This window comes from Erpetoichthys calabaricus, chromosome 4 (genome assembly GCF_900747795.2).
Source record: "Erpetoichthys calabaricus chromosome 4, fErpCal1.3, whole genome shotgun sequence".
NCBI classification, from domain to species: Eukaryota; Metazoa; Chordata; class Cladistia; order Polypteriformes; family Polypteridae; genus Erpetoichthys; species Erpetoichthys calabaricus.
In genome coordinates, this window is record NC_041397.2 from 303,534,299 (window position 1) to 303,544,551 (window position 10,253).

Sequence of the window (10,253 nt, forward strand, 5' to 3'; positions counted from 1 at the left end):
CTTTTGTTTATGTATTATGGGAGGTGTGTCACATGACCGTGATTGGTGCATTTGTGATGCAAGTTTTAGTTACGATCTGAATATGGTGGTGGCGCCGTGTTTTGGTATCTGTCGTTGAGAAATCTTTAACAATCTTCTGTGTTAATTAGTTTGCTATTCAAGTAGGCCACATGCTAGGTTTTATTTTGACTTTTGATCTCCTTTCTGAACTGGACTTTGATTTTTGGCATGCTCCTTCACTGTGTGTGTTTGTATTTCTTTTTAATCTTCTTGTTCCAACCTGGCCAGGCCAAAATTATAATTCTTGTCTCATGTTATTATTTCCCAGTCTTTTCTTTTTTTTCCCGCAATAATCCCTGGAGATACTATCTCGTAACAGCAATCATGTGGCCATCTGTAAAACAGAAAATATAGCACTATGATGATGAAAGGGATCAGAAGAGGAGAAATACTCAGAAGGCAAGCAGAGATCATAACCAGGAGTTTCAAAGATATAACCACAAAAACTGTTAAATGATTTTCAGAAATCAAAGTCAAAAGTGGAGCCAAAAATTAGTTACCAATGTACCAAGAAAATGTATCAAAATAAACTGCAACAATGATGTTTATCTGCAATCTCAGACAGAGATGTGACTTTACTAATGATCTTTTATCCTGTCACCTCAATTATGTCGCGGGCTGTGCATATCCAGTTCATAACAAAAGAAAACAATAAATAAATGCCAGCAAATGTAGGCAAACAAAATGACAATGAAACATTAAAATAAAATTACAAAAATCTTACAGAAATGCCAGAACCAAAAGCCTACATTATAAATCAAGTTCTTACATTCAAACACTGAAATAAATAATGAAAAAGCCAAGAAAAACCGTTTTGGAAAACTAAAATAAATTAAACACAAAAAACACGAATATAACAATGCCAGGAAAACTCCTCAGTCACTTCAGTGTAATCCCTGCCGAAACAGGGTGTACACATCAAGGTATTTTTTTGCTGCTTCCTTCATCTTTTCATTTCTTAAAGTGTAAATTAAAGGATTTACTAAGGGAGTGAGAAAACAGTTCAAACCCCCAATAAAAATTCTTTCATCATATGAAATGCTTTCAATTCGCAAACCAATATAAAGAACTGCAGTAGAAAGATAATAAAATAGCACCACAAGCAAATGTGAGGAACACATCGAGAAGGCCTTTCTTCGACTAGCGGTTGTCTTAAGTCTGACAACTGAAATTACAATCCTGTAGTAAGACCAAAGCACAAAAAGAAATGGGATGAAGACAACAACCATAGCAAGTCCTAGTGCCAAATCGGTGTGAAGAGTAACATCAGTACATGAAAGGGCAATTACAACTAGATAATCACAAAAACAGTACAAGATTTTATTGGATGCACAAAATGGAAGATAGGATGCCAAGGCTATTGAGACTATTGGAAGGAGAAATCCCAGTAACCACACTATGGCTGCTATTGCGATACATGCTTTAATGTCTATAATCACGTTGTACTGGAGAGGCTTCACAATAGCAACATACCGGTCATAAGCCATTGCAGCTACCAAAAACAGTTCTGATCCCCCAACTGCAACTATAAAGTACATTTGAAAAAAACATCCAGCAAAAGAAATTGTTTTATTCATTTCTAAAAGAACTTCTAACAGTTTTGGTATAATTGCTATTGTCATCAGTAAATCTAACAGGGATAAATTCCAAAGAAAAAAATACATGGGTGTGTGGAGCCTGTGGTCTACCGCAACGAAAAACAGAATCAGCAGATTTGCAGTAAGTGTTATTAAAAACAAAATGAGGAATCCAAAGAAAAGAAGTGTCTTGTACTCCTGAAGACCCGGAAATCCAACAATTTCGAACTCTGTGAAAGATGCAGCTTTGGAATTGTTCATCTTCTTGATCTTCATGGCCTGCCTATGAAAAGAAGAATAGGAAATTACTTTCTTTTGAGCATCTTTAGATAGTACATATGTAAGGTACTACATGATACACATAACTTCACCCTGCCAAGTTAGCAAACCAGCTACATGGTACAATGTCAGAGGTTTCGCCTCAGGTGCTGATATCCAAGGGTCGTTCCCCTTAAGGGGAAGCAAAGATAAATACATCTGATGAGCCCCAATTAGGGTGAATCATGTGTTGTGTACTCTTTGTATTATTTGACAGGTACTGTATCACATATATATATAGATATAGATACAGTGGAACCTCGGTTCATGAATGTCTCTGAACACGTACAAATCAGGTTACAACCAAAACGTTCGCCAAACTTTTGCATCTGTTCACAACCACACACTCGGGTGATGAACAAGCCAGTTTTCCTTTCGGTTTGTGCGCGCCGATGATTTCCACACGTGTTCAGTCTCTCCCTGTGCATTCCCTGTGCAGCGAGAGAGAGAGAGTGTGAGAAAGTGAGCGAGAAAGAGAGAGAGAGAGAGGGCTGGCTGCATAAGGCCAAGAAGGCAGTTAAAATAAATGCACTGGGCTTGTTTTTAAAGAGACTGATTCGAGCATTGTTTTAACCTCATTGTATTTAATGAAGACTTTTTTTTATTGGATTTTAACTTCCACTTCACTTCTGTTTACAGCAATCGGTTCATAGCGTGCAGTGTTGCAATGTTACTTTTCTTGGTTTTTTATTAAATTAAATTTTCAAATGTTCATTTTTTTTCCTGTGCTTAAAACTCATTAATAAAAAGTGTTTTTAGTGAGCGGTTCATAGCGCTATAGCGCAATGTTAGTTTTTTCTATTGTTCAAGGTTTTCTCAGTGTTATTCAATGTTTGTACATTTAGTTTACTATTACACTGTGCATTATATGGTATAGTTAACTATATTTGTGCTTAAAAACCTTAAAAAATATATATTTACATACAGTTTGTACGGTCTGGAACGGAATTAATTGTATTTACATACAATCCTATGGGGGAAATTACTTCGGGTCACGACCAAATCGGGTTACGACCAGAGTTCTGGAATGAATTACGGTCATGACCTGAGGTTCCGCTGTATATATATATTACTTACCCAGTGTAGTTTGTGGTTGTGGTCACAATTTTGAATTGCATACCACCTCTGCACCTCAATCACTGGTCATGAGTTCAGTCTTCAATACAAAAGCATGGCTTCATATAATAATTCATTACATTTATATAGCGCTTTTCTCAGTACTCAAAGCGCTATCCACACAGGGAGGAACCGGGAAGCGAACCCACAATCTTCCACAGTCTCCTTACTGCAAAGCAGCAGCACTACCACTACACCACCTGTGAGGACATGAAGGGGCTTCCTGATTTTGGACTACTTTCAATTTTCTGGAGTTACTTATTTAACAATATTTTAGCAAAAATATACATTTTTGCATGTTCTGAGCATATAGCTAGATGACTTTATATGTAGATTATGTGCAATGAATAATGGGACATATTTTTCATAGACATTTTTTATATTGTTTGCTGTTGTCCAGTGTTGCTCACTATTGGTCCCCATTCTATCAGAAAGTTTGTTTTTGTAAATTATCCACGAAAAACATGAGATTTAAAAATTTCAGTCATCTCGAGAAACTATTTGGGGTAAGTAACATATAAAGAAAATATAATTTTGAATAAAATTTTAGACAGATAGATAGATAGATAGATAGATAGATAGATAGATAGATAGATAGATAGATAGATAGATAGATAGATAATACTTTATTTGTCCCCAAAAGGAAATTAAGATGTTAGAGACGCTCACGTAAAATAGAAATTAAAAAATGGTCAAAAAACAGTAATTACAAGGAAAAAACAGAGAGATTGTAATTCTGTAAAAAAGCTGCTGCCTGTACACAAGAAAATGTAAAAATGTATTGCAGGTGTTGTACCAAATTCCTCCCACTATTAAATTATTCCCCCCTTTTGTGTGCATGTGCATCACCCACGCCAAAAGGTATGATTTTATCATTATTCATGTAAATATGTAAGTGTTGTTAATTAATTGTGTCATACTTTACTTATCATAAGATCACATTTATTTATACTTTGCGTGTTATTGCATTAAGAATTAGGAAATATTATTCGACTGTGGCTGCAACAGGATTTTATGATGTTGATCTCACTCCTGCTGAAATAACCTCCCACCTCCACCTTAACTCCAGACTGGAAGGTTAGAATCACTTCAGATTTCACCTGCGGTCACTGACTGAGCTACAGATTATGCCTTAGAAATTTCACTTCTACCTCAATAAATGTCGTAACGTCTCACCCTCTTTGAATAACTCCACCATTTTTCTGTTTCACTGGTACATCATGCTCTTCCATGCAATACATGTACACGATTACTTGTACATTATATATTATATACTGTCGCACTCGATCTAATGTACAAGGGAGACCACACCCTGAACTCATTTTACTTTTATAATTAATATTCATAGATTGTAAATATATGCAGGTGACACAATGTAGCCAGTGGGGGTCTTAATCACGCATTGCTATAAGTAATTTTCTCAGTTGTGAAGATCATACAGAAGAGTTCATATTTGTCATTCATTATGCACCTAACATTTCCTAATAACCAAATTAATCCAACAGTCACCAAAGTGTATAAAATACCTAGTCAGAAGGTGGACAATATTTGTAAAGAATGTCTCATCACAGAGCAATCTTCACAGGAGAGCACAGGTACTATATAATACATAATGTGAGAGAGAGATCTCATTTCAGATCTGCAGGACTCAAAGATACCTTCATGATATTCCGAAGGAATATGGTGTGGAGGAAACTAGTAACATCTCTTAATGCACACTTTCCAAACCAGTGTCTGAACGATTTTTAAATTAGAGACACCGAGTCTTTTTATTGAACATTAATGGCTAAACATATGTTGATCCGTATTTTTCTGTTTCACATATTACGTAATCTAAAAATTTCCATACATCGTTTGTCTTTTTCTGTGGCATTGAGTTAAATATATTTGATTCAGTATCATGCTATATTTCAGTTAAACATGTGTTCAATGTATTATCCTTGCATTTTCTAACCCTCTTAATTCTTGACAGGGTTGTGGAGACTGCTTGGGCCTACCCCAGCTAGCATTGGGTGCAAGGCAGGAATAAACCCTGAATGCGCTTCCAGTTCATCTCAGGGCAAACACAAACACACACACCCCCAAAACACACACCAGGGCCGATTTAGCATTGCCAATTCACCTAAACTGCATGTCTTTGGACTCTGGGAGGAAACCCTCGTAAACATGGCAAGAATATTCAGGAAGGATCCAGGATGCATACCCTGGTCTCCATTGTGCCATGGTGCTGTCCCTTTCATGCAAAATTTTAATAAAAAAATGTGATATCCATCTGTGGGGATGTAAATAAGAAAAAAAAGAAAAAATAATCTATAAATTTTTGAAACTGTTTAGTTAGTTTAGTTTAATTTGTTTATAAAGCATATTTAAAAACAACCAATGTTAAAATAAATAACATAAGAAGAACTACATTCTAAGACCGGATAAAGTTAAATAAAAAGACAGAAAACAGTAAAAATATTAAAGGAACCAAATCTAATTAAAAGTCAAAGAAAAAAGATGTGTGTTCAAACTGGATGTAAAAAATGGCCACAGTTGTAGCAGACCTGACATAAGCAGGTACAGTGGAACCTCGGTTCACGACCATAATTCGTTCTAAAACTCTGGTCATAAACCGATTTGGTCGTAAACCGAAGCAATTTCCCCCATAGGATTGTTGTATGTAAATACAATTAATCCATTCCAGACCATACAAACTGTATGTAAATATATATATTTTTAAGTTTTTAAGCACAAATATAGTTAACCAAACCATAGAATGCACAGCGTAATAGTAAACTAAATGTAAAAACATTGAATAACACTGAGAAAACCTTGAACAACAGAGAAAACTAACACTGCAAAAGTTTGCGCTCTAGCACTACCAACCACTGGCTAAAAACACTTTTTTTTAATGAGTTTTAAGCACAGGGAAAAAAATGAACATTTGAAAAAATCCGTAATTTAATAAACCACCAAGAAAAGTAACGTTGCAACAATGCACGCTACGAGCCGATCACTGTAAACAGAAGTGAAAACAAAATCAAGCCCAGTGCATTCTTTAACTGCCTTCCTACCTTATGTGTCCAGCCCTCTCTCTCGCTCGCGCTGTGTGTGTGTGTGTGCGTGTGTTTGTGTGTGTCACGCTCTCTCGCTCTTTCTCTCTTGCTCGCTGCACAGGAAATGCACAGGGAGAGACAGAACATGTACAAACCGAAAGGGAAACTGGCTTGTTTGTATACCGAGTGTGTGGTCATGAACCAAGACAAAAGTTTGGCAAACTTTTTGGTCGTAAACCGATTTGTACGTGTACCGAGACGTTCGTGAACCGAAGTTCCACTGTAGTTTCTTCCAAAGCCAAGAAACGGCTGTTGCAAAACTCACTAACCTTTACATTTTAGTCGAGCCCTCATCACTACAGGAGGAGTGGTGGCTCTGAGGCTAGGGATCTGCACTGGCAATAGGGACTCTGCTCTGTTGGGCCCTTGAGCAAGGCCCTTAACCTGTATTTGCTGAGTGCTTTGAGTAGTGAGAAAAGTGCTATATAAATGCAAAGAATTATTATTACAAAGAGCATCTGATCAGGCAACCTAAGTTGGTGAGGTGGAATATAAAGGTGTAAAAGTTCAGAGAGGTAGGAAGGAGCTAACCCCAAACAGTTAACAAAATCCCAGAATACACTTGAATATTACACCTGGCATGCGTTTTCTGATATGTATGTTCAACATGTTGACTGCCAACTATGAGAATTTTCTGTTCCATGCACCAACTAGCAATTAAATTTTTTTAGAGTATTAGAGAACAATCATTTTTATTGTAAGTTTTGTTCAATTACAAAATGCATTTAATCAGTCAGTCAGTCAGGCAGAGTCGCAGAGGATGCTGGAGCCTATTCCAGCTAGCACAGGGCATAAGGCAGGAACAAACCCAGGACAGGGTGCTAGTGCATCGCATGTCAAACACACACACACACACACTATGGCCAATCCACCTCACCTGCAAGTCTTTGGACTGTGGTGAGAAACTGGAGCAGCTGGAGGAAACCCACACAGACATAAGGAGAAAAAGCAAACTCAACACAGGGAGGTTCACAGACGTGAATCCTGGTGTGCTTACTGCAAGGTAGCAGTGCTACCACTGCACCACCCTACATTTAATTAGTATACTAAAATAACACCATGACTTTACAATGGCACCAGGAACAGATGTACATAATGTCACTTTGACAATTCAACATGCAATGAATATACTGAATTAAAAAAATTGCCGTGTATGGAAATGCATTGCATCATTTATCAGTGCACTGAACCTGCTTTATCCAAATAAGAATATACGTTTTTATATTTTTTATATTTGTAATTGCAAAACACACATTTGAAATTATCCTTTAGCATTACGATTCTGTTTATGCTTCCAGTTAGAATCACTAAAAATAAATAAAATCTTAATTTGCATACAAAAAAAATCTTACATTCAAGAGACAAATGGGGAGGGCTGACGTCAGGAAATGCATACAGTCGTAATAATCAGGTTGAAATCTCTACTGGAGAGGAATAGTAAAAAAAAATAGCAAGCCCATATAAAAATGGGAATAGCTACAGATGAAGAACATTCAAGGGACAGTTAAATTCATTGGGATCAAATGCTATAGCACTAATTTGAAACACATTTCAAGGAATATCAAAAATATTTTCTCATCTTCTCTCTTAATTTTAAATATTTTTCAGTGAAATGACGTGAATTATAGAAATCTGACCTAAAGTCAGTAGAATGTGAATCAATTCATATCATGGGAAATGTTATTTAATATTATCAGGTTTATCAGTTTTACTATGCCTTTATTGTTGCTTTAAATTATGCTTATGAATAGTATAAACAGAAATGCCAGTACCTGGTTGACTAAAATTCATTTTTATGAAGCCAATTGTTTTTGTAAATGGAGTCTCTTGTTCTTCTCTCTTTTGTTGGATGGTCATGCTGTGCCTTTCTTTTCCTGTGTAAGTCAACTTTGTTTGTAAACACCATTTTAAACCTCAGTGCCTGCAGACCTTATTGCTGGTCTCACATGAACTGAAGTTCAGAAATAGAATATCAGTAGATCTGCAGAGACCTAATCTATGGAGGAATGAGATCAGATGCACATTTCACACAGATGTAACAGCACCTAAGTGCAACAGCTGGAGGAATTGTACATAAAAGTGTAATGCAGCCTGTTTATAATTGTACTATCGCAAACTTGACAATACTATTTTTAATAATAATTTCAGAATATCTGTAAAAGAAAAAGAAAGAATTTTAGATATGTTATACATTATATACTTCAATCCTGCATTAAAAACTGTAAAGATTTCTGTCTGCTGTAAAAAAAAAAAAAAAAAAACAAAAACACACAAACAAAGGAACCAAGATACTAAATGTAAATTATTCTGTAACACTAGCTAGCATGTATTTTCATTTCTGCTGCCATTCAAACACATAAGCCAGCTAACCAGGTCTTGGATTATCATACTTCGGTCACCAGCATTAAATCTTCTAACACAGCAGAGAAACCAAAGTTCTTCGGCCTTTTCTCGAATATTCATATTCTGAGGAGGTTACCTTAGAATACCTAGGTAGCTTTTGTGTTGTGGTGGGCCAGATCCCTGAATGCTTACAATTCAACCATTTAAGCCCTTCATTAGTAAATTGTGACGAACCCTCCAATAATATGCACCAATATGGACAATAGCCATAATTTTTTTGAATATGCTGTTTGCACGATTCTGAGGAATTCGGAAATGGCACTACAATTATAGCTGGCCTAGCTTTAGCACAAAAGCAACATTCATTCTTTGCTAGTTCTCTGGCTGTATACAATGCCAATCAGTACCAGTCATTGTTCTGGGTTTCCTCCCATAACTTTGACTTCTCACTGTCATTTTTATTGTTCCATTCAATCTCAATACTTCTTCTAGCCCTTAGTGGATAATCATCACCTGTCCCAAATACCTGTGTCCCTTTTTCCACATAAAAATCAGTGTCATTGTGGGGTCCAGGCAATATCTGAATATTCAATTGTGGGAAGGAGGTCAGATGGACTTTCCCCTGGGCTCGTTTGGTCTTCGATATGCCCACTAGCATCAGTATCCCCAGGCCCAGCAGCACCAGAAGTGTCAACAGCAAGCGGATCTTTACACGTCCAGTTGGTGTCATCTGGATCAGAGAGCTCATCAGCCGGTCTTCCACCATCATCGTCTGTATCTCCCGCGGAATCAGACTGACTGATTGGACTGGCACTTCTTTGGTTAGATGTGCCCTGAAGACTGACATCTTGATTGCCTGGTTTCCTGGGCTTTATCTTCCACTTTGGGCATCACCTGGGGTGGCCTCTGGTGTGAGATTGGAGGTGTCTCCTGATGTGGCTTCTCCTCCTCCGTCAGAAGCAGAGTTGTCATCTCTTTGTGGCCCATGAGGTGCCCTTGAGACTCGAGTGCAGTGACTTAGGTGATACCAGGCTGTGCTTCCTCTCACTTGGACAGCTGTGGCTGTAGCTTGTGTCACCTCAAATGGGCCCTCTTGCCTGGCTTGGTCCCTCAGGTAAACAAACAAACAAACGATACAGCATTAAAGCAATTGGCAAAGCATTTACCCAATTAAGACCAGGGTCTGCGCAGATCTTAGCTATTTTATTCTTTATGATCCCATTTGCTCTTTCCACCATTCCCTGTGATTGGGGTGGTACACACAGCCAAGCCTCTGTTTTATTCTCAACGTTTGCAATACCTTCTTGATTGTTTTATCAATGAAGTCTGGCCCATTTTCTGAGCTGATCATTGACGGGATGCCAAACCGCGATATGACTTCCCTTGTCAAGAGCTGGATTACTGTTTTAGCACTTTAATTAGGTGAGGGAATCACGTCTATCCATCTGCTGAATCTGTCAATTATCACCAGCAGGTACCTTTTTCCAGAAATTGTAACATCCATGTCTGCATAGTCCATCAAAGGATGTTTAAATGGACCTTCAGGTACTGGAATGTGCCTTATGGGAGCGGTGATTCCTTTTCTGACATTGTTTTTTGCACAAATTTCTCAGTCTGTTAGGTATTTGTCCACTGCTGCTTGTAAATAAGGTGACCAAAAACCATCATTTTTATTCTTATTCAGCACTTTCCCCCTTGCGCAATGGTCAGAACCATGCACATCTCTAATGAGCATTTGTAA

General features: G+C 37.4%; 1 protein-coding gene across 1 annotated transcript; it reads right to left on the minus strand.

Moving 5' to 3' along the window:
• Positions 1-944: 944 nt before the first annotated feature.
• Positions 945-9,359, minus strand: LOC127527580 (olfactory receptor 6N1-like). The gene is made up of 2 exons (XM_051926686.1): positions 8,920-9,359; positions 945-1,920 (listed from the first exon to the last, which is right to left on the minus strand). Exons 1-2 carry the CDS (start codon positions 9,357-9,359, stop codon positions 945-947), a joined length of 1,416 nt encoding a protein of 471 aa, XP_051782646.1.
• Positions 9,360-10,253: the final 894 nt, after the last annotated feature.

Coding starts and splice junctions, on each gene's coding strand:
- LOC127527580 (XM_051926686.1), bottom strand. CDS start 9,359: ATGTCAGTCTTCAGGGCACATCTAACCAAAGAAGTGCCAGTCCAATCA. Junction 1,921..8,919: donor GAAACCCAGAACAATGACTG/GTACTGATTGGC, acceptor TTCTTTTCATAG/GCAGGCCATGAAGATCAAGA.